Consider the following 24,711-nt stretch of genomic DNA (forward strand, 5'->3'; position numbering starts at 1 on the left):
GTGAAGTAACCTTATAAATCTTTTGAAATTGTTGAAACCCACTAGTCAACTTTGTTATCTGACATAGTAAGAGTTGAAACTTAGTGCTTGTTACAGGGAGATAGTTGAACTGTTGTTTGTAGATCAGTAGACTGCATTATAACTGTGTCTGAGTGAGAATTGTTCATGCATTATTACACATGGACATATCTGCTACATGTGATTGACATGTCACAATAAATAGATGATAAAATGTCACAGCAAATGATAGCAATTTCACCCGCAGAGTTTGCTCCATGCAAGCCTTCAACCACCCTCAATCATCAGTTCACAACATTGTCAGCATAAAACGTTTAAATCTATTTAGATGTCATAAATGGGAAATTGGTAATTTCCAAGGGTACCTGTAGATTGCACCTGAGAGTTTTATTTTCCTTTTTGTATTAAGTTTGTTTTAGTGTGTCTGCTGTTTTATATCCAATTCTTATTGCAGGAAGGTGATGAGGATGCATTTGGTGAAGTACGTGAAGAAGCATCAGATGAGGACACGGAGGGCGAGGAAGCTGACATCAGCTGCACACTTTCAGCAAATGTAAGACCTGCTATTAACCTTGGTTTGTTATGAATATGAAAAGACTTGTCGTAATGAAATCACAATATTTTAAATAAACAAGGAGAGTGAGAGTAGTTTAGTGCCATGCAGTAAACTGTAATAAACAGAAGTGGTGTGGATCTCCAATTAAAGTAGACTACCTGAAGTCAAGTTTTGGATGGGTAAAATTAAAATGTTACATCTGTGTTATTAATGGAGTCATTCCTCTGTATCTGTAAGGGTTCGGTTCCTGACCCCTGCAAAAGATGAAATTTGCTAGTGCAAAGCTCATTCAGAATTAATTTTAAAAATGGATTTAAAATCATCGAAATGTGAGTTTGGCCCACAGACGTTGAATTTTGCTGACACTTATGTTTTTGGCCTGGATAGCCAAATTTGCAGTTTGTGATTTTGCAGATACCGAGTCTTGTGCAGAATGCTTACTGAGCATTTAAGTGAAATAGTGCTCTTCTTTTATATTTAGCTGGGTGCTGCTGGAGATGTACTGAGTGCAAAGAAGAAAGACCTGCATCCTCGAGATATTGATGCTTTTTGGCTCCAGAGGCAGCTCAGCCGCTTCTACGATGACGCTATTATGTCACAGAAAAAGGCAGATGAAGTCCTGGATATCCTCAAGGTGAGCTCCAAGATGATGCAAGGGTTGTCAGAACTGGGCACTGCCTTGTATCTTGAAGTTACCAGATTGTTTGAATCTATTTTGACATTGCTTTCCTTAACACTCAATCTTGCATTTTTTTTTAATATCTTCAGTCAAATTTCAGTTGATAATACGCATTTGGAGTTACCTACATTTTATTTATGTTTCATATTAACCTTTTCACTTTTTTCCCTCATCAGACAGCTGGTGATGACCGTGAATGTGAGAATCAGCTTGTTTTGCTTCTTGGCTTCAACACTTTTGACTTCATCAAGATTCTAAGGCAGCATCGCATGATGAGTGAGTATCCTAAGATATGATGTGGACATCAGAGTCTTGGACTGGGGTGGACAAGGTCAGAAGTCACAAGACGCCAGGTTATAGTCCAACAGGCTTACTTGAAATCACAAGCTTTCAGACCATGAGTCCTTTTGTAAAGTACTCACGCCATCTAACGCTGGTGATCACCTCCAGAGACTGGTTATTCAGCCTGTTGGCATTGCACTCTCACTATTTCTATGATCTGTCTGTAAATTCTGTGTTGTGTGCTTCTCCTCACCTCACCTGATGAAGGAGCAGCGCTGCGAAAACTTTAGATTTAAAGTAAATCTGTTGGACGATAACTTAGTGTCCTGTGATTTATGACCTTGTCCGAAGATATGTATGCCCGTGCGCGGACAATCGCATGTAATACCTATCACTCTTGTTTATATCTGTTGAGGGATCAGCATTGAGGTATTGTGTTGGTCTGCTCATAGTGATTCCAACTGATATTCAGAAATGGTCAAGGTTTTCACAAGTCTTTTGGACTGATGGGTGATAACGTACATTATTGGCTGCATGTGTCTGATCTGAAATAAGTTCGGGTTCCACAAAACCCAGTTTTCAGCAGACATCAGCCTCCCAACACAAATGATTCTAATTCAATGCAAGTTTCATTTTCAGTTGGCTGTTTGGGCTCATGTACTTTGGGATATTTTTCTGAAGATGTGGCTGAGTAGGAAGAGTCCATTAGCATTTAATTATGGCACTCACTGCCCCCATTTAAAGTAAATGCCTCCACCAAGAGCATCAAATTCTCCGGAAACAAGTGTTCTCTCATTAACCCATACTTAGAACAAATGGTAGCATGGTCGAAAAACTCAAATGTTTTGGTCAGTCAGCTGTGGATCAGTGTTTGACTGGACTACTTGACTGTGCCACTGGGATGTCCTGAGATTTGTCCTTGAGTGAAACTGTGAGAGATAGATGCATTGTAGAATGGGCCATGACTTTGAACTTTTGAGTAGAGTTTTCTTGTTAGTCAAAAGTGAGAGTTTTCTGTCTCAGTTGACAAATGATTTGTATGTTTTTAGAATTGCTTTTATCCCCCATGCTAACTTTTTTTACTTCATCCTGGAAGTTTTGTACTGTACACTGTTGGCCAGTGCTCAGAGTGAGGCAGAGAAGGAGAGGATTCAGAATAAGATGGAGGCAGATGCAGAGCTTTCCAAAGTTCTCTACAAACTGCAAGAGACTGAAAAAGAGGACATAATTCGGGTAAGATGCAAAATAATCAGAAAATAGACCAAGGCTGATCATCAATACTTTGACCAAGTATTGTACATTTATTGTTGTACTTTTATTATATTATACTTTTATTGTACATTTATCAAAAGACATTTTTCTTTTAGGAGGAAAGATCCCGAAGAGAACGAGTTCGTCAATCCCGTGTGGATACAGACCTCGAAGCAATGGACCTTGATCGAGATGGAGAGGTTTGACTGAATTCAAATGTAATGTTGAAATCATTTATGGCAGCAGTGGTGTTCTGATAAAGCCAGCAAAACACAAAGCAGAAGGGCAGAGCTGAGTGGTTGGGTAACTTGTGATGAGAGATTTGTGGTTGATGAAATTGGTGTGGTTTCAAATGTTTGAATGCATTCTAACAGATGATTGCAAATGGGAAGCATGTTCACCGGACACTAATTGTGGGGCATGTTTGGCATGAGATCGTTGATTGGCTGAAGACTGGGAGAGGATGCAAGAAACTGAAACTGGAATTTCTGTTCTTGATTACTGTACTTACTCATATTGTCTTGGTCAAGCCCTGCTTTAGATTAGAACCTGCCTGTGAACATCAAGAAGATTCTTAGCACTCGAAACTTAAACAGTGAAAATTTAAGGAGTTTTTACCTGACATGATCAGATTGAACTGCTCAAAATTATCAAGAAAATTATATTAGACATGATGTTCACAGGTAGGTTTAATCATGAACAGAGACAAGCTTAAAAATAACTAAGGAGTTTGCAGTAGTAAGAGAAATTAAAAAGTACCTTTATTTCACAGACTGGCTGATCGTGGTGTAAAAATAAGACCAACATTGCTGTTGATTCTGATAGTGTCATGAAGTTCAAGCGGTACCTTACATTCTAGCAAGAGAAAATGAGAAGCAATTCGATGTACGGGAAAAATAAAGCATTAGTGATATTGAAACCGGAAGGTTCAGTTTGTCACCCAATCAATATGTTAAGCCTTGGGAGACAGCACTGAGATTGACACATCCTTTAGGTTTAGAGCAAGTGTTTTAATTATTTGCCTTGCGCCTGATATTCTACAATGTAAATGTAACTTTGAAAGATGAATTTTGGTTCATGTGAAGTGTGGATTCAAATTTCAACTTGGTGTTCTTGGACTTTCTGTGCAATACTTGACAGTGAAATCTCTGAGGAACAACACTGTCAATATGGCATCAGTATGTAACATGAAGTGCATTGCCAGGCTATCTGCTGAATTTACAATTGTCGAAATATTCAGTAAAAAAAACCTACGGCAGCAGAACTTGTGAAGGTGTATTGCCATTGTCGTCAATGCTTTCTTCACCAATTATCATTTTTTGGTTTCTGTTAATTGTACTGTTGATTCTTTTAGATTCTGGCTCCCAGACAGGTTCTGGATTTGGAGGATCTGGCCTTTGCACAGGGGAGTCATCTAATGGCAAACAAGCGATGTCAGCTACCAGACGGTTCATTCCGCAAGCAACGCAAGGGGTACGAGGAGGTGCATGTGCCAGCTCTTAAACCGAAGCCATTCAGCTCAGATGAGGTGAGAGATCAGTATACAGTCTTCAATCAATTGCAGAAGCTTTCGTTTGTCAGTATTGATTCACAAATCAGCTGATAAGTGGCATTGCTGATGATGACAAACATAATCTGACAACTCTGGAGATGTAAATTCTAAACTAAAAATGCAAGACAGGTCAATCAGTATCCAAAACACAGTCCTGTCTTTTCTGTCAGATGCTGAAAGATTGAGTGACATGAAAACTAAGGTGCAAACAATGTCTCTGCAACAATTGAAGCTCCCATCTGGGTGCAGCACTGTGTTCTCCAACTGGGAAGAGTTTTCACAATCATGCTGAAATGGATCATGACTGTATTCTGATTCTGTACATTGTCTCTTATCGTATTAAGATCCAATGTTGAAGAACCAGTGAGACTGGGATATTGTTGTTTCTTTGTTTTTCTGCTCAGTATTCAGGTATTTCTTATCTTGTAGCAACTGATATCTGTAGAGAAGATGCCTAAGTACACGCAAGCAGCATTTGAGGGCTTCAAAACACTGAATCGGATTCAAAGTAAGCTGTGCAAAGCAGCCATGGAAACCGATGAGAATCTGCTATTGTGTGCTCCCACTGTGAGTAAACACAAATTTATACTATTTGTATGTGTCACTGTGTACCCCTGTGGAGAGTGTGACAAACACCTTGGAATTTGTCATCAGTTTATGCACCATGGCTTTGAGCACATTTTCAATTCTGAATCTAAATTATTTTTTCCTACACTTGTAGGGTGCCGGCAAGACCAATGTGGCTCTGATGTGCATGTTACGTGAGATTGGGAAACACATTAATATGGATGGAACCATTAATGTCGATGACTTCAAGATTATTTACATTGCACCGATGAGATCACTGGTTCAGGAGATGGTGGGCAGTTTCAGTAAGGTGAGGACAGGTATACGATGAATCATGCACCCAGCACAATCTTCAAAAGCAAGAAGAGTAACTTGGTCATGTCAACGTTAGATGTGTTTTTTTTTTGCATTGCATCAAGTGTGACTTGGTGGAGAAGCTTTATACATATGTTATTGGTCTAGAAATCCAGATGACCTGGACCAGTAATCATTTTAACACATGTTTAGGTTTTAACATAACACTGTGAATTTGATTTTGTGAACTGATTGATTTAAATAAACTGATATCAAAAGCCAGCAACAGTAGTGGAAAGGAAAAAGAAGTCCCTACAAAGAAAAACAACTACTCAGAAGTGACTTGCACTTGTAGTTGGTAGTTGGTGATGACCAATAAATGCAGCCCTTGCTCGTGACCCATACAGCCCATAAATGAATGAACTGAAATAAATGATTAATTTTCTGATTTCCTGAGGACGTAGAAACAAATAAATTAAGAGCAGGTTTCGACCATTTGGCCTCAGAGTCTGCTCCATCATTCAGTCAGATAATGGTTGATCTAATTATGGCATCATCTCCACATTCTGATCTACGCAAGGTAGCATGTCACTCCTTTGTTGGTCAAGGTTCTTTTTACTTCAGTCTTAAAGATATTCAATGACGACTGCAACAACTCTTTGGGCTAGATAGTTCCAAAGACACTCAAGCATCTTTGCGAAACTAATTTTCTCCATCTTTGTTTGAAATTGGTAGCCCTTCAGTTTTAAATGGGCGATGCTTCCGTTTTAAAATGTCCCCGACTTCCACTCACTCCCACAAGAGGAGTTATCCTTTGAGCAGCCGTTCTATCAAGTTGTCTCAGGACCTTGAGATTCAGTTGGAATTGTCATTCTTCGACAGTATAATGGATGCATGCCCAACATGTCCAACATGACTTGATATGAGATGAACACAATCTTCCCCTTTTCCTGCCTACCTCCCCACACAAGTAACCAACCCCAGAAACGAGTGAGTGAACCTTCTGAGGTTGCCTTTCATGTATTTCTGTGCTTCCACGCGACTTCATCTGTGGTCCCACCAATACGCTTTCTCACCATAGCAAGATGGCCGGACTATTCCATTCCTGTTTCGTGTGTGTAACTTAGTACAAACTATCGTTAATTTTGCAATTTAAGAAATCGCAAAGACAATCAGATAGTTAAAGAATTCTTTAAACTTTATTGTATGTCATAATAAAGTAAAATAAAATAAAACATGTCAAGCCTCAGAACCCAAAATAGCTATTACTGATTAGTGGGAGAACTTAGCTACAATTCCAGCCAACAGCACCTGTCCCTGGGCATGTTCATAGTTCGATCGTTGTGCAGTGTGGTTCTGACATTACGAAGGTGGTCCACCTAGTTTCATTTCTTTGTTGAAACTTTGGAGTAAAACAACTGAATGGCTTGCTCGGCCACTTGCGAGGGTGGTTGAGAGTCAAACAATTGCCATGACTCTGGGGTCATGTGTCAGTCTGACCAGATGCGGATGGCAGATATCTTCCCTGAAGGATGTTACTGAGCCAGATGGGTTTTTCCACCGATCGGCAGTATTTCGTGGTCATTGGTAGATTCTTAATTCCTGACTGGATTTGAATCCAGGTTCCCACAAGATGAGCCGAGTTTCTGGTGAAGTAGCTTCGCTATAGGAGCACGAGGCCTTCGCCTCCAAACAATATCAAGCAGTCTCCCTCACAAATCTGTACTTGTCTTGATCTGACTTGAATCTATTTGTCGTTTGTCAATGATCCATTAATTCCAAGCCAAAGAGCTAAGGAACAAAGCGCATGAGCTGACATAAAAGACTGGAAGAAGCTGGAGAGATAAGCAGCATGAAACTGTTGTGACATAGGATTTCCACTTAGTTCACTGGGCAGAGGTAGCAAGGGACTGGTAGAATAGACACAAGGTTGAAAGTGATGTTTGAGTGGTGTTAGCACAGGTCAAGATGAAAGCAGTGGAGATTTCATCAAGTTGGATGTCATGTATGAGGCCGGAGAGGAGCACATAAAAGCCAGCTTATCTTGTTTTCATGTTCACCTGGGCTTAGTTGTCACACTTGTGGGCTTAAGTTCCAATCCCGAGAGATGTCAGCATAGTCTGAGCTGAGCCTTCACTGCACCAGTGATTGAGTGCTTCATTGGATGGTCCTCTCGACCTGTGAAGATAGATCTAAAACAAACCTCCTTATGATTTGAAGAAGAACATTGAAGCCATCCTGGTGTCCGAACCACCACTTATCCCCCAGCTAATACGACCAGTAATAACAGAAATTGCTGGAAAAGCTAAGCAGGTCTGGCAGCACCTGTGAAGAGAAATCAGTTAATGTTTCAGATCCAGTGACCCCCTCCTCTGAATCAATACACTGATCACTGTTTGATTTGCAACCCCTTGGTGTCTGTGGTATGGCTATTGTCCAAGTAACAAAATGCTGAACCATGAAAAGGGCAAGTGCTTTGGGTAACCTGAGAATGCATGAACCTACATCACCAGCCCCTGGAGGATTGTGGAATAATCACGGGAAATAGATTTCTCCAGGGATCTGTTTTAGTGGTCATGGTTAAAGACTGCATTGCTTGGGCCATTTGAAGAATCTCTACGGAAGTATTTCAGTGTCTGTACGTCTCAAGTTTGAATGAGAATAGTCACTTGAGTTGTCCAACTTGAAAAGGCTGGATTTAATTCTGAATTTAATTAATAACCTTTCTGACTTGATTTCACACTGCTTTGTGTTTCGGCTGACAGCGTTTAGCAAGCTATGGGATCAGTGTCGCAGAGCTGACAGGGGACCATCAACTGTGCAAAGAGGAGATCACTGCAACCCAGGTGATTGTGTGCACCCCAGAGAAGTGGGACATCATTACTCGCAAGGGAGGAGAGCGTACTTATACTCAAATTGTGCGACTCATGATAATTGTGAGTATGCAATATTCTTTGATCTTTCCCAACAGTGGTGTTATACTTCACTTCGTGATTGGCATGAAAAGCATCATACAGTGCTGCTCATGGAAAATCCCACTTGAGTGTCACCACATAGCATGTCGCACAGTCACTGGTTTGTGCTACACTTGTCGAAAGTGGGGTGACGTTGAAGCACATTGGCAGAGTGAAGTCAAAAATATTTTTTATTGCATTTAACTGTCCTCATACTTGACTGGGAATGCTTAATGCTGAAAAATGTGTTCCTGGAAAAGCGCAGCAGGTCAGGCAGCATCCAAGGAGCAGGAGAAGTGACGTTTTGGGCATAAGCCCTTCTTCAGGAATGAGGAGGGTGTGCCTAACAGGCTAAGATAAAAGGTAGGGAGGAGGGACTTGGGGGAGGGGTGTTGGGAGTGCGATAGGTGGAAGGAGGTTAAGGTGAGGGTGATAGGCCGGAGAGGGGGTGGGGCCGGAGAGGTCAGGAAAAAGATTGCAGGTCAAGAACGCGGTGCTGAGTCCGAGGGTTGGGACTGAGAAAAGGTGAGGGGAGGGGAAATGAGGAAGCTGGAGAAACCCTCCAACCACAAAGGATGAATGCAGATTTCTCCAGCTTCCTCATTTCCCCTCCCCCCACCTTATCTCAGTCCCAACTCATTTTTCAGCTCTGATCTCCAGCATCTGCAGTCCTCACTTTCTCCTGGGAATGCTTAATGTTGATCTTAGAAATGTGAGACGAAAGCAGTTTCTTAACTATACTTAAGTAACCTTCTTAGCAGAAAACAAATAGCCTGCTAGGACCTATGCTTTACAGAACTGCAGATGCTGGAAATCAGAAACAAAAACAGATATTCTGGTTAGAGAGATGTACAGCATAGAAACAGACCCTTCGGTCCAATTCGTCCATGCCAACGAGACATCCGAACTTAATCTAGTTTCATTTGCTTAGGTTGGGCCCCTATCCCTCTAAACTCTTCCTATTCATATACCCATCCAGAAGCCTTTAAACGTTGTAGTAGTACCAGCCTCCATCACTTCCTCTGGCAGCTCATTCGATACACGCACCACCCTCTTTTTAAAAATTTTCCCCTCTCTCTGAAAACATATGTCCTCTAGTTCTGGGCTACCCCACCCCAGGGAGAAGACCTTGTCTCTTTACCTTATCCATGCCCCGAATGATTTTACAAACCTCTATACGGTCAACCTTCAGCCTCCGACACTCCAGAGAAAACAGCCCCAGCCTATTCAGCCTTTCCTTTCACCTCAAGTCCTTGAACACTGGCAACATCCTTGTCAATTTTTTCTGAACCATTTCAAGTTTAAGGCAGGTGGGACTAGATTGGGTTGGGATATCTGGTCGGCATGGGCGGGTTGGACCGAAGGGTCCGTTTCCATGCTGTACATCTTTATGACTCCATGACAACATCCTTCTGATAGGAGGGAGACCAGAGCTGCACACAATATTCCAAAAGTGGCCGAACCAATGTCCTGTCCAGCTGAAACATGACTTCTCAACTCCAATACTCGATGCTCTGACTAATAAATGAAAGCATACCAAACACCTTCTTCACTATCCTATTTACCTGGGACTCCACTTTCAAGGAACTATGAGCCTGCACTCCAAGCTGTCTTTGTTCAGCAGCATGCCCCATGACCTTTTCCACTAAGTGTATGAATCCAGCCCTGGTTTGCCTTTCCAAAATGCAGCACTTCACAATTATCTAAATTCAACTCCATCTGCCACGCCTCAGCCCAATTGTCCATCTGATCAAGATCCCATTTTACTCTGAGGTAGCCTTCTTCGCTGTCCACTACACCTCCAATTTTGTTGTCATCTGCAAACTTAATATTTCCTATGTTCACATGCAATTAATTTATTTTCATGATGAAAAGCAGTGAACCCAGCACTGATCTTTGTGGCACGCCACTGATCACAGGTCTCCAGCCTGAAAAACAGCCCTTCACCACCACCGTCGGTCTTATATATCTTCAAGCTGGTCTGTATCCAAATGGCTAGTTCTCCCTGTATTCCATGTGATCTAATCTTGCTAATCAGTCTCCCATGGGGAACCTTGTCAAATGCCTTACTGAAGTTCATATAGATCACATTGACCACTCTGCTCTCATTTATCCTTTTTGTTACTTCTTCAAAATACTTAGTCAACTTTGTGAGACATGATTTCCAGGCATAAAGCCATGTTGTCTATCCCTAATCAGTCCTTGCCTTTCCAAATACTTGTAAATCCTGTCCCTCAGGATTCCCTCCAACAACCTGTCCAACACACGTCAGGCTCACCGGTCGATAGTTCGCTGGCTTTTCTTTACTGCCTTAAGTAGTGGCACCACATTAGCCAACCTCCAGTCTTCCGGCACTTTACCTATGACTATTGATGATACAAATATCTCAGCAAGGGGTCCAAAAATCACTTCCCTAGCTTCCCCCAGAGTTCGAAGGTAAATCTGATCAGGTCCTGGGGATTTATCGACCTTTATGCATTTTAAGACCTCCAGCTCCACCTCCTCTGTAATATGGACATTTTGGATGATGTTACCATCTGTTGCCCCACGTTCTATATCTTCCATGTCCTTCTCCACAATATACACTGATGCAAAATACTCATTTAGTATCTCCTGTGGCTCCACACATACGCTACTTTGCTGATCTTTGAGGGGCACTATTCTCTCCTAGTTACCCTTTTGTCCTTAATGTGTTTGTAAAAACCCTTTGGACTCTCCTTAGCCCTATTAACCAAAGCTATCTCATGTCCCCTTTTTGCCCTCCTGTTTTCCCTTTTAAGTATACTCCTACTGCCTTTATACTCTTCCAAGGATTCACTCGATCTCTGCTGTCTATACCTGACATATACTTCCTTGCCTTTCTTAACCAAAGCTTAAATTTTTCTCGTAGCATTCCCTACACCTGCCAGCCTTGCCTTTCACCCGAATAGGCACATACTATCTCTGGACTGTTGTTGTCTCATTTTTGAAGGCTTCCCATTTTCGGGCGGTCCCTTTACCTGTGGACATTTGTCCCCAATCAAGTTTTGAAAGTTCTTGCTTAATAACATAAAAATTGGCCTTCCTCCAATTTGGAACTTTAACCTGTAGATCCAGTCTATCCATTTTCCATCACTATTTTAAACATAATAGAACTATGATCGCTGGTCCCAAAGTGCTCCTTTACTGACACCTCCGTCACTTGCCCTGCCTTATTTTCCAGGAGAAGGTAATTTTGCACATTCTCTAGTTGGTCCATCCACATTCTAAATCAGAAAATGTTCTTGTACATAGTTAACAAATTCCTCTCCGTCAACCCTTAACACTATGGCAGTCCCAGTCTATATTTGGAAAGTTAAAATCGCTTACCATTACCACCCTGTTTTTCTTACAGGTAACAGAGATCTCCTTACAAATTTGTTTCTCAATTTCCTGCTGACTATTAGGAGGTCTACAGGACAATCCCAATAAGTTGATCATCCCTTTCTTATTTCACAGTTCCACCCAATTAACTTCCCTGGATGTATTACCAGGAATATCCTCTCTCAGCACAGCCGTAATGCTATCCCTCAGCAAAAACGCTACTACCCCTCCTCTCTTACCCCCATATCTATCCTTCCTAGAGCATTTGTATCCTGGAACATTAAGCTGTCAGTCCTATCCATTCCTAAGCCACATGTCTATGATTGCTAGGATATCCCAGTCCCGTGTTCCTAACCATGCCCTGAGTTCATCTGCCTTCCCTGTAAGGCTCCGTGCATTGAAATAAATGCAATTTGTCAGTCCTACCTTGTTCTCTGCTTTGTTCCTGCCTGTCCTGTCTCTGATCTCTTTCCTCATAATCGTCATGGGTCCAACTCCCCCCACCTTCGTAGTTTAAATCTACCCAAGCAGCTCGAGTAAATCTTCCTGCCAGTACATGAGTGCCCTTCCAATTCAGGTGCAATCCGTCCTTCTTGTACAGGTCACTTCTACCCCAGAAGAGGTTCCAATGATCTTGGAAAAATTCAGAACAAGGCTCACTCGACCTGAAACATTAATTCTGCTTTCTATCCATGTGTGCCGCCAGGCGTGCTGAGTTTTTCTAGCAATTTGTGTTTTCTTCCCTTTGCTTCACGCACTTGCCGCAAGTTAATTATGCCCTGACTTGTCTTCCTCAGGATGAGATTCATCTCCTGCATGACGATCGCGGTCCAGTATTAGAGGCCTTAGTTGCCAGGACAATTAGGAACATTGAAATGACTCAAGAAGATGTGCGATTGATTGGGTTGAGTGCCACGCTGCCTAATTATGAAGATGTTGCAACTCTTCTGCGAGTTGATCCAGCTAAAGGTCTTTTCTATTTTGACAACAGGTAATTCATGCCAGCACATTAATTGTGCCTTGTGCTCAGATGTATCTCTTAGTATTTAAATTTGTCATTTTGACCTTATAGGTGGTACTGAGAAAAGGTTTTGGGGAAGAAGGAAGAATCAGAATACGAATGTAAAACACTGCTCATACAATAAGATGCAGATCACAATGGGGAATGTAGTTTTCATTTAAGCAGAATGTGAATTTCCTGCATTGAATATTCGTTCTATTGTCTTTCACCCAGTTTTCGTCCTGTTCCACTGGAGCAGACATATGTTGGAATAACTGAAAAGAAAGCAATCAAACGTTTCCAGATTATGAATGAGATTGTGTATGAGAAAGTGATGGAGCACGCTGGAAAGAATCAGGTCAGTGATCATTTTTGCAGACGTGAATTATATCTCCACCCCACCACTACCCAGGAGGTGCCATACTTAGATTCTCATTCACAGGCCGGGACTATCAAACTTGGCTGAATGAAACTTTAAATTCAGTTTCTGTGTCTCACCAAAGCTAACCTCTGCTTGAATCTTGATTTGATCTCCCCAACAATGGAACCAGTTTGCCACCATTGTTCACTCTGCAGGGCCAAGTAATACCTTCTATTGTGATCATATTGCAATCCATGCTGAATCCTTGAGGATGTTGTTGTCACTTATCCACTGAGGGTTGTTAGATGAAGATCTGGAATGCTCGTCACAGTAGTGCAGATATGACTCAATACATTGTTGACCTGTTGTTCCCGGTGGTCAGAAGTTGCATTCCACTGAAAAAATGTGAAACGTGCTCAAACAATTGTGGATGCAACACCTGACAAAGTACAGGTACAGTCAGTTCTTCTTTAACACAGTAGTTGCTTTCTTGTGCAGCCCCGCGTAATAGAAAAGTAGCTCTTTAGAAACAGTGTTTAAGACCATAATACATAGGAGCAGAAGTTAGGCCATTATGCCCATCAAGTCTGCTCCACCATTCAATGATGGCTAATAAATTTCTCATCTCCATTTTCCTGCCGCCTTGATCCCTTTAACAATCAAATTATTTCAATCTTAAATACGCTGAATGACTTGGCCTCAATAGACTTCTGTAGCAGTGAATTCCATAGATTCACCACTTTCTGGCTGAAAAAAGTTTCCACTTATTTCTGTTGTAAAAGGCCTTCCCTTTACTCTAAGGCTGTGCCCTCGGGTCCTAATCTCTCGGAGCAATGGAAGCATCTTCCCAACATCTACTCTGTCCAGACCATTCAATTTTCTGTCTGTTTCAATTTGATCTCCCCTCATCCTTCTAGACTCCATTGAGTATCGACCAGAGTCCTCAAAAGGTTACTCATATGTTCAGCTTTTCATTCCTGGGACCATTCTCGTGAACCCTCTCTGGACACAGTCCAGGGCCAGTGCCTATTTTGTGAGAGAAGGGGCCCAAACATGCGCTGAATACTCCAAATGTGGCCTGACCAGAGTCATAAAGAGCCTCAAAAGTACATCTTTGCTTTTATATTCAAGTCCTCTCAAAATAAATGCCATCATTGCATTTGCCTTCCTGACTACTGACTCTACCTGCAAGTTTACCTTGAGAGAATCTTGGACTAGAACTCCTAAATCTCTTTGCACTTCAGACTTCTGAATTTTCTCCCCATTTAGAAAATAATCCATGCTTCTATTTTTCCTACTAAAATGCATGACCTCATAGTTGGCCATGCCGTACTCCATATGCCACTTCTTTGCCCAATCTTCTAACCTATCCAAATCCTTCTGCAGCCTCCTCATCACATCACTGCTATCTGTCCCTCAACCTATCTTTGGTGTTTTGTCTGCAAACTTAGCTAGAATTCTCAGTTCCTTCATCTAGATCGTTAATGTGTAAAGTGAAAAGTTGTGGTCCCAACACTGAGCCTTGCAGAACACCACTTGTCACCGGCTGCCATCCTGAGAAGGACTCTTTTATCCCCACTCTCTGCTTTCTGCCAGAAAGCCAAGCATCTATCCATGCTAGCCCCCTACCTCTGACACCATGGGCCTTTGTCTTAGTCAGCAGCCTCCTTTGTGGCACCTTGTCAAAGGCTTTCTTGAAGTACATTGGCTCTCCTTGGTCTAACTTGCTGGTGACTTCCTCAAAGAATTCTAGCAGATTTGTCAGGCATGACTTCTCTTTGATGAAAACATGCTGACTGTGCTCTGTTTCACTGTACACTTCCAAGGTTAGACTAATTGTCTGTAATTCTCCATCTTTTGCTTTTCTCCCTTTTTTAAACAGAGGTGTTACGTTAACGATTTTCCAGTCCTCTGGCATCTCTGATTCCTGAAAGGCCATCATTAATACCTCCACTATCCCTTAAGCTATCTCGCTTAGATCTCTGGGGTGTAGTCCATCTGTTGGAGTCATTTATTCACCTCCAGGCAATTGAGTTGTTCCTGTACCTTCTCCTTGATGGCCACCATACTCAGCTCTGCCCTCTCACCTCTTGACGTTTTGGAATATTACTCGTGTCTTCCATTGTGATGACTGAGACCAAGTAATTATTCAGTTTCTCAGCCATTTCATTGCTCCCCACTGCTATCTCTACAGCATCTTTTTTCAGAGACCCAATGTCTACTTTTGCCTCTCTTTTGTCCTTTATATATCTAAAGAAACTCTTCAGTCTTCTATTACTGGCCAGCTTACCCTCATATTTAATCTTCTCCCTCTTTCTTTCTTTCTTCGTGGTTCTCTAAGCTTCCTAATCCTCTGTTTTCCAACTGCCCTTCACTACATTATATGCTTTCTCTTTTGCTTTTACGCTATCCCTGACTTCCCAGTCAGCCATGGTTACCTCATCCTCTCTGTACCAGACTTCTTTTTTCCTCAGGGTGAATCTCTGTTGTGAGTGCTGAATTACTTCCAGAAACTGGTGCCATTGCTGTTCCACTGTATTTTCTGCTGGGCTCCTCTCCCAGTCAATTCTATCCAGCTCCTCCCTCATACCTCTGCAGTTGCCTTTATTCAATTGTAATACTGTTCCCTCTGTTTCTATCTTCTCCTGCTCAAACTGCACAGTACATTCAATCAGATTATGATGACTGCCTTCTAAGGATTTCTTCACCTTAAGCTCCCTTATCAAGTCTGCTTCATTGCACAACACTAAATCTCGTAATGCCTGTTCCGCATGGGCACCACCAGAAGCTGCTCCAAAAAGCCACCTTGTAAACATTCCACAAATTCCTTTTCTTGTAGTCCTCTACCAACCGGATTTCCCCAGTCCACCTGCATATTGAAATCCTTTATGATCACTGCACATCTTTTCTATTTTCTAGATTAGATTAGATTACTTACAGTGTGGAAACAGGCCCTTCGGCCCAACAAGTCCACACCGATCCGCCGAAGCGTATACCACCCAGATCCATACTCCTACATTTACCCCTTCACCTAATACTACGGACAATTTAGCATGGTCAATTCACCTCAATTCCTCAGTTCATCAATTGCGGTGCAGCGAATTCGCATTGATGTAACGCATTTTATAACAACAATCTGTTTTGCGTCTGTGGAGGTATTTTGATGGGATGGATTGGGACAATCGTAGAACATGGAACTGTTCCCTGCTGAAGTGTTCTTTCAGCCCACCAGACAAGAATCAAACTGTTTTCACCATCCTCTTGTCTCCACTAATCTCTGTGTGGTGGAGATGGGTTTGCAATTGTGATCACATTTGGTGAGACTGCCAAAATTTTCTTTCTTTGTGAGAAAATAGCATGTATTTCATTATTAAATTTACCAGCTCCCTGGCCATCTGAAAACCACTTCCACGTGATGTAAGATCCAAATCTTCCATTCCCCTGTTCTGTGCTGTGTCCCTTCCTCAAGTTCACCCTGCTTGTATTTTGCTCTGTTTCTTGCTTCTCTCAGAGTCTGACTTGATGATTTGTTTCAGGTGCTGGTGTTTGTTCACTCCCGTAAAGAGACAGGAAAAACAGCGCGTGCAATCCGAGATATGTGTCTGGAGAAAGACACGTTGGGTTTGTTCCTGCGAGAGGGATCAGCCTCCACAGAAGTGTTACGGACAGAGGCGGAGCAGTGTAAGGTATGGAACTATGATCTTGACCAGTCTTGCTAGAATTGGTATGGTGCAGTAGAGATTGTGTTTTCCATTCACTTGTAAGCACTGCAACACATACATCTGATCCAGTATTCTACTAACACAGAAGTTTATTTTCCATTGGAGTTCTCCTGTTCACTGAGAATAACTTGAAAATAAGAAAGTGTTGTGCTTTTAATATAAGGAAACAGGCCAAGGCAAGAGAAAATGGATCATTTGGAATCTTTGGAAAAACAAGTTGAACAGTGCTTGTATCACTGAGACTAGGCTTTTAGTGTCTCAGCATCACTCACACTGTGGTGTTCGAAACAGAAGCAAAGCTTAAATAAAACTTGGAATCTGACGCTTTTTGAGGCTAACACAGCTACTGCATATATACTACTTTTGTTTCATATTTCTTTCACAGTCTGCTTTTTTCCATACCAAATCTATGTCTGCCTCTTTTGTAGAATCTGGAGCTGAAGGACCTGCTTCCCTACAGTTTTGCTATTCACCATGCTGGTATGACCAGAGTGGATCGAACGCTAGTGGAAGATTTATTTGCTGACAGACACATTCAGGTAATAAATTATTCCGTGGTGTTGAATAGCTTTGTTTCCTTTCTTATTGGTCGCACTCTGTATCATACAGATTTTGTCTAAATGGTCTAAGATGTAAAATCTTTAGCACTTTGCCTGTTTTGATACCTTTCTCTTCCGAAAAACACTGACCCCCTGACTGTGGCAGGCTCAGTGTCGATTAGTCACAAACACCCTGCTGTCTGACCTTTGCCATTTGACTAGTCTCTGTTCCGTGCAGTGGGCTACCCAGGCAAGCAATGTATGTACAGCATGAAAACAGAAGGAAAGAATTTGCATGTACCATACTGTTCATAAAGACAGATCATGAAGTGCTTTTGAAATCAAGCCACTCTTGTGGTTAACATAAATGTGGCACTTGCATGTACACAAGAGGTTCCTTTAAGAGCAAAAAGACAGCTGAACAGTACAATGCCTTTCGTGGGGAACCACTTCAGTCATTACTATACAAACATCTTTCCCAGCTGCACATGTTTTCCTTATGCACAAGGTCGACAGCAACTCATGTAAATGCAATCTAGTTGTCTGTGAACTGATTAGCATCTGTACTGCTCCATTGTGAGCTAATGTATCAGCACAGGTATTGAACAGTGTTGCTAATTTAGCTTGCTGCATGGGTTCTTCTTTGATGTGAACTTAACCTTGGGAATAAAAGAATAAAAAAGCAAACCAAATTAATCAGACTGCAGATGAAATGTGGCATGGAAAGATAAATAAATAGCGGAGTTCCTCTGAGCTCTGTGCACCACTTGTCTTTATATTTGCAAATTGCAGTCTCGTGTCTCCTGTTTTCCAGAATTGGAATGGAAATCGTGTGACCGCTTCATTGTGAAATTTTACCCCTTACTGTTGAATTGAATGTATAATCTGAGTTGCACTTATTGTACTTTGCATTCAGGTGCTGGTCTCGACAGCAACTCTGGCCTGGGGTGTCAATCTGCCTGCGCACACAGTTATTATCAAAGGGACACAGGTATACAGCCCAGAGAAGGGACGCTGGACAGAGTTGGGTGCACTGGATGTACTTCAGGTGATATGACTTGAATCATTTCCAACAATGTCATGTTTTAGAAAATAGCTTCACACGTACCATATACAGCATCCAGAGACAAAGCATGAACGTGCCACAACTTGTGCTTCTCAAAACCTTTATTTCCACTGATAGCTAGGTTCTCATCTGCTCATGGCTGAATTAATTTTTTTTTCCTACAGATGTTAGGCCGTGCAGGACGACCGCAGTACGACACAAAAGGTGAGGGAATCCTTATCACATCACATGGTGAGCTGCAGTATTACCTATCCCTTCTCAACCAGCAGCTCCCCATTGAAAGTCAGATGATCACAAGACTCCCTGACATGCTCAATGCTGAGATTGTCCTTGGAAATGTCCAGACTGCAAAGGTAAGAAACAAGTATTTTGTGCTTCATCCTACCTCCACTTACCCTGACGCAGGGCACTGAAATGACAAGTACTTTCCACTCGCTGGGGGTTGACTCGGGCAGAGATGATTGTTAAGTCATTTGTCAGCAAAATCTAAACTCAGTGAACTTGGATCTTACAGGATGCAATTAACTGGTTGGGGTATACATATCTCTATATTCGCATGTTGCGAACCCCAACACTCTATGGGATCTCGCATGATGAGCTGAAGACTGACCCCCTACTGGAGCAGCGCAGACTGGACCTTATCCACACTGCTGCCATTATCCTTGACAAAAATAACCTTGTGAAATATGACAAAAAGGGTGGCAACTTCCAGGTAAGATTTACCAGTCTAATGTGCAACTGGAATGCTCTATCTGAAATTTTGAAATCGTGCACAGTACAAAACTGATGTTAACAGCTTGTGATATTTCATTAACACAGCCTTAAAATATATTATTGGTTTCTGCATTTAAATTACAGTTTATTGTAAAGAGAAGCTGATGAACATAGAAATGTTAAACTGTTCAGTAATGACATTCATTCTTGATCAGGCACTTTGTCCCTTCATTGCTATAATGTGAAAATCATTCTGTGTGTAGGTGACTGACCTCGGCCGGATTGCAAGTCACTATTACATCACACATGAAAGTATGGCCACCTACAATCAGCTTTTGAAACCTACCCTGAGTGAAATCGAGCTCTTCCGAGTATTTTCACTGTCTTCTGAGTTCAAGAACATCAGCGTGAGAGAGGTGAATATTAATGTTCTCCAAACACAATTGGAATACTGTGTTCAGAATAATGTATTGTCACTGTGAAATAAGCATGGAACACCACTTGGATGGACTCCCAAAATCCCAGTATTTCAATACAATTCAACTCCTCATAAATACTGTCATGGTTCATGTAACTGAGAAATAGGAATAGCATGTAAATTTACTGCTAAAAGTTTACGCTGTGTTGGTGGCTGCAGGTGATTAACGCAAGGATGATGTCCACTCATACTAATTTCTACTGTAGATCTTTGTGACTGAACAGGCTGATGTTAAAACTGTGTACCTTGGCAGACATGGGCAGGACATCCAATTTTGTAGGCTCTCAATAAAGATCCATTGCCCCGCTGCAGATACATCTCTGATCACGTAAAGTGATACGTTTATGTCACCATGTTACTATGAGCTCCAGACACCAAAACACACTGAAAACATACCTTATATGTATTGACTTTCAGAACTGATGAAACTGGAGATGTCAGCTAACTTTTCTCATCTTAAAATTGCCCATATGGCTTTATTTGGAGCCGCTGCAACAGCAGGTTGTCTCGCAGTTGATTTTGTGCATCTCAATCTGACTGACTGATGTTTTGCCTCTTAATCAATCCTCAGGAGGAGAAACTTGAGTTGCAGAAATTGTTGGAACGAGTTCCCATTCCTGTCAAAGAGAGTATTGAGGAGCCGAGTGCGAAGGTAATGGGGAACAATCTGGTAATCTTTGTAGCTGACCTTGGTATAACTAATCTGCTCTTCATGGCAATTGACTATCTGGAATGTTGAAGATGGGGATTGGCAATTGAAATATACATTTATGCACATACATTATGCACGCTAAAAGCCTCAGAACAAGCGTTATCTGTCTGTCTGACCGTCCTACCCACCTTCCTTTTGTTTGGTGTTTCACAAAAGAAAGATGTCCTGAATGTGAGTGTCTTTAGTTTTGGACAAAATATGAATCAACAATACGTAGTTCTTTGCATTTGCCTGGAAAACATAAGAGAGGTGCAGATAAATCTCAGAATTGTTACATCACAAAAAGAGGCTATTCAACATGTCATTTCTGTGCCGGGTCTCCGGAGGACCAATTCACCAAGCCCACTCCTCCTCCAGCCATTGACTCTTCCCTTTTTGGATAATCCAATTCCTTCTTGAATGTCTTGTTTGAACCTGTCTCAGCTCATGCTCAGGCAGTGCATTCCAAATCCTCACCACTTGTGATTTGAAATCTTTGTTTGTCACCATTGCTTCAGTCTGTGCACGCTCGGTCTCATGGATTCCAAGAAAACAGCTTCTCCCTGACTTTGAATAGCTCTTGTCACTCCTCTCTCAATCTTCTCTTGTCCAAGGAGAAGAGTCCCAACATTTCCAATCCATCACCATAACTTGATGAATTTGTGCCATTTTTTTTCTGCATCCTTACTGATGCCTTCGGAACTTTCCCAGAAGTGTAACATCCAGAACTGGATACAGTACTTGAGTTGAGGTTGAACCAGCGCTTGATACATGCTTAACTTAGCCTCCTTGTATTACTCGCAGAATCTGCCAGTATGTTTATCTTGCAGTGACCATATTGGGCTCTTTTGACCGTACATTAGATGCTCTTTCTTCCTGAGTTCCATGCCCAAATGCAGGTCCAACGGAACCAGGGGCAGGACCTGCAAAAAGGCAGGTCCCAAATTCACCCCATGCTGCAACAAAGATCAGCTGCTACTGGCAGCAGTCTGGTTCATGCCAACAAACAGCCATCTGACCCATGAAGTAGCTGTGCTGATAGGCAATTGCAGCTGCAGTTTCTGGCCTGAAGCTATGGGATGGTGATGAAAGAGACTCCAAATTCTTTCCATGACGTTACTGGTTAGGACTTTTCCCATTTGTGCCAAGTGTCATTTTCCTACATTTGCAAGTTTGAGTTGATATTCAATATGTTTGGTCATGTTATGAATGCATCCTTGGCCTTCAAGTCCTGAATGAGGACCTGAACGTGCTGCTCAGACTTCCTCATGCTGAAATTGATCATTGTGCATTTTGGGAAAAGGTATTCTCCGACTGTGTGAAAACAAAAAATGCTGGAGATCACAGTGGTCAGGCAGGATCCATGGAGAGAAACCAAGCTCATGTTTCGAGTATTGATGACTCTTTGTCAGAGTTTCAGCTTGCTGGAACATTAGCTTGCTTTCTGTCTGTGGATGCTGCCTGCTTTGCTGTATTCGCCAGCCTTTTTTGTTTTCAGAACAGGTTCCAGCATCTGCAGTAATTTGCTCCTTCTCTGGCTGTCTGTGGAGAATGCTGTGACTTGGCATTGGGGTACTTGTGGTTGCTGGGTGGTATGACTTCGCTTTCAACAGTTTTGGCATGATTTGCGCTTGATAACCCTGTGATTGTGCTGTTTCAGATCAATGTGTTGCTTCAAGCCTACATTTCCCAGCTGAAGCTGGAGGGATTTGCACTCATGGCTGATATGGTCTATGTGACTCAGGTAAGCCTCATTCAGCAACATGGTTGCAATTCAAGTTCAGTTTTCTTTGATAGTGGCATAAAAAAGAAAAATAAATGTCTAATTTTGTTCTGTATATTATATATTTTGTGGAAGGTGGGAGTTAATGCATTGTACATTTCCCAAAGAAGTTAACTGAGGGCTATTTACTGAGCCCATTTGTATTGTGAGGGTGAATCATTTTCTGTTCATGTGTTTTAAGTCTGCAGGCCGTCTGATGCGTTGTATATTTGAGATCGTCCTTAATCGAGGCTGGGCTCAGTTGACAGACAAGACTGTCAATCTCTGCAAAATGATTGATAAACGAATGTAAGAAACTTGCACTAATCATTTCCAATCCTCAGAACAGAAAAATGATCATCTAATTGCAAAACCAAAATACTGTAGATAAGTCTTCCTGTTTCCTCGTCTGGCACTGCAGTATTGGTCAAACAAGGCATGTTTATGCTGAAACCTCCAAGTCTTATTTAATTTGGTCTTCAAGCCACCAGCATATACAGCATGAGTGAGATATGAAGAAAAGCTTCCCCTCTCGTGTTAGCCTGGTATCTCCTCTTTGAGTCAGAATATTCCAAGTTCCAACTGAACTTTTGCTTTTTCTCTTGCTTCCATGTGGCACAGAGGATATCATTCAGACCAGTGCATCATCCAAGCTTGACACTGCAGGACTGCTCTCTTTTAATCCATTTTAATGCAAATACCATCTTTTTAACGTGAAAATAAAGCTAGATCCTGTCGTCATACACGAGCAAATGTTGATAAATGCTAGTTCAATATTTTGTATCAATATAAGGAGAGTCACCCTCCAGAGCATGTGCCATGTTATCCCATTAACCATTTCTGGCTTTTTAGTAAGGTAGCCATATAATGATGAATGTTAGTTTTCAGACCTATCTTCACTGTGTCCCAAACTGTTTTCCTTATGAAGCTGATATGCAGGTTAGCAGATCCTCCTGGGGAAATGTGAACTCAGAACTTTAACATTAAGCTGGTGTCTGAACAATAGAGCTCCACGTGGATCTCCCAGTACTGTATCTGATTTGTGCTGCCTTTATCCATTGCAGCATAAGCTGATATTTAGCACGCTGTTGTGAAGTAGCATAGACATTTTAGAGTGTGTACAAGTGAAATTCAACAATTCATGGCTTTGTATTTTGACAGGTGGCAATCTATGTCACCTCTGCGACAGTTCAGGAAGCTGCCAGAAGAAGTGATAAAGAAGATAGAGAAGAAGAATTTTCCATTTGAGCGACTCTATGACTTGAATCATAATGAAATAGGTAAGAGCAGTCGATTGCATCATATTGATGAAAGTTTCTAATAACGATGCTGATTGTATGACGAAAATGACAGTTTTACTGGCTGGTGTATTGGTGTGTTACTCATTGTTGAAGATGCGGGAAAAATAGCTGAAAGCACAATATTTGAAAAAGATAGTGGATTAAGTCATTCAACACCTCGAGCCTGTTTGATTTGTCAGTAATATCATGGCTGATCTGATGTGGTCTTAATTCCACTTTATTGCCTGTTCCCTGTGATTCTTGACAATAATGTGATGACATTGTGGGCAGGTTTGAAGATTTTTATTATTTGGGATGTCAATTGCACTGCAGAATTCCATAGTCCTGCTAAATTATAAGTAAGTTATGTTTGACTTAAGCCAACAAATTCTTGCACTTTTTTCCTACCAGGAGAGTTGATCCGAATGCCAAAGATGGGCAAGACAATACACAAGTACATTCACCAATTCCCAAAACTTGAACTGTCTGTTCACATCCAGCCCATCACACGCTCAACACTGAAAGTGGAACTGACAATCACACCTGATTTCCAGTGGGATGAGAAGGTAGAATAGAATCTGAATTCCCTTTGCAGTTAACCATCTGAAGAAAATAAAGTTTGAAATTCTGGGAATCTAGTATGTTTTGAACTGAAAGTGTCCCTGTAATATTATGTGCAGCTGGGTGCTCGTTTCAGGATCATCAATTACAGTTTGCTGTTGAAATGATTCATTTTCGCAGATCAGTGTTGGAGTGATGAATTTGTTCTTTCTGTGCTGAAGTTTGAATGATTTATGTATGCTGATTGCCTACTTTTTTGTTTGTTGTGACAGATACATGGATCCTCTGAGGCATTCTGGATCCTGGTTGAGGATGTAGACAGTGAAGTTATCTTGCACCATGAGTATTTTCTGTTGAAGGCAAAATATGCTCAAGATGAACATTTGGTGATGTTCTTTGTACCAGTATTTGAACCTCTCCCTCCACAATATTTCATCAGAGTGGTGTCAGACCGTTGGCTCTGTGAGTAACCAAGTCTTTCAAACTGGGTGACTAAAAGGGAAAAACAAATGCTTCACTGTATTAGTACACGCAGCAATATATAACTTTTTTTCTTCACAGACTTTGCTCAGTCTGAATTTAATCTTGACCTCATTTGAGAATTAGTCGCCACTGGAGTGACTTTTGAGTTATCGTGGTTATTTGAGCTAGAGTTCCAGGAATGGTGTTTCACTAAGTTTTATACTGTGAATATTCTGTTTGTGGTTTTTCAATTGCATTGGTGTTGCAGTTCTTGTTCATGGAGTGTCCTGTTTTGCAGCCTGTGAGACTCAACTTCCAGTTTCATTCCGGCACCTGATACTTCCAGAAAAGTATCCTCCCCCCACAGAACTACTGGACTTGCAGCCACTGCCAGTGTCAGCATTGAGGAACAGTGCGTTTGAACATCTCTACCAGGATAAATTCCCTTTCTTCAACCCAATCCAGACACAAGGTAAGAACCCATCCTCGGTCATTCTCGCTGGCATGGCTCCAGTTATGGTTCTAAAAGAGTAACTAGTGTAGTTGACAGTCAAGCAAATGAAAAAGATGAAAACCTATG

The 24,711-nt window shown here is 41.6% G+C and overlaps 1 protein-coding gene across 2 annotated transcripts in view; it reads left to right on the forward strand.

Annotated features, from left to right (window-relative positions):
* Positions 1 to 24,711, forward strand: part of snrnp200 (small nuclear ribonucleoprotein 200 (U5)) — a 47,208-nt gene that overhangs the window by 8,240 nt on the left and 14,257 nt on the right. For both annotated transcript variants that reach the window (XM_043681315.1, XM_043681313.1), the window contains exons 6-29: positions 473 to 571; positions 1,056 to 1,208; positions 1,430 to 1,529; positions 2,632 to 2,768; positions 2,903 to 2,986; positions 4,141 to 4,314; positions 4,768 to 4,905; positions 5,060 to 5,215; positions 7,965 to 8,135; positions 12,293 to 12,486; positions 12,730 to 12,853; positions 16,393 to 16,542; positions 17,007 to 17,117; positions 18,034 to 18,165; positions 18,348 to 18,536; positions 18,698 to 18,895; positions 19,161 to 19,313; positions 19,947 to 20,027; positions 21,727 to 21,810; positions 22,031 to 22,137; positions 22,990 to 23,108; positions 23,520 to 23,674; positions 23,942 to 24,131; positions 24,430 to 24,603. In XM_043681315.1, the coding sequence (XP_043537250.1) occupies positions 473 to 571; positions 1,056 to 1,208; positions 1,430 to 1,529; positions 2,632 to 2,768; positions 2,903 to 2,986; positions 4,141 to 4,314; positions 4,768 to 4,905; positions 5,060 to 5,215; positions 7,965 to 8,135; positions 12,293 to 12,486; positions 12,730 to 12,853; positions 16,393 to 16,542; positions 17,007 to 17,117; positions 18,034 to 18,165; positions 18,348 to 18,536; positions 18,698 to 18,895; positions 19,161 to 19,313; positions 19,947 to 20,027; positions 21,727 to 21,810; positions 22,031 to 22,137; positions 22,990 to 23,108; positions 23,520 to 23,674; positions 23,942 to 24,131; positions 24,430 to 24,603 (3,373 nt within the window). The remainder of the gene's footprint in view (positions 1 to 472; positions 572 to 1,055; positions 1,209 to 1,429; positions 1,530 to 2,631; positions 2,769 to 2,902; positions 2,987 to 4,140; positions 4,315 to 4,767; positions 4,906 to 5,059; positions 5,216 to 7,964; positions 8,136 to 12,292; positions 12,487 to 12,729; positions 12,854 to 16,392; positions 16,543 to 17,006; positions 17,118 to 18,033; positions 18,166 to 18,347; positions 18,537 to 18,697; positions 18,896 to 19,160; positions 19,314 to 19,946; positions 20,028 to 21,726; positions 21,811 to 22,030; positions 22,138 to 22,989; positions 23,109 to 23,519; positions 23,675 to 23,941; positions 24,132 to 24,429; positions 24,604 to 24,711) is intronic.

Source organism: Chiloscyllium plagiosum, chromosome 42 (genome assembly GCF_004010195.1).
Source record: "Chiloscyllium plagiosum isolate BGI_BamShark_2017 chromosome 42, ASM401019v2, whole genome shotgun sequence".
NCBI classification, from domain to species: domain Eukaryota; kingdom Metazoa; phylum Chordata; class Chondrichthyes; order Orectolobiformes; family Hemiscylliidae; genus Chiloscyllium; species Chiloscyllium plagiosum.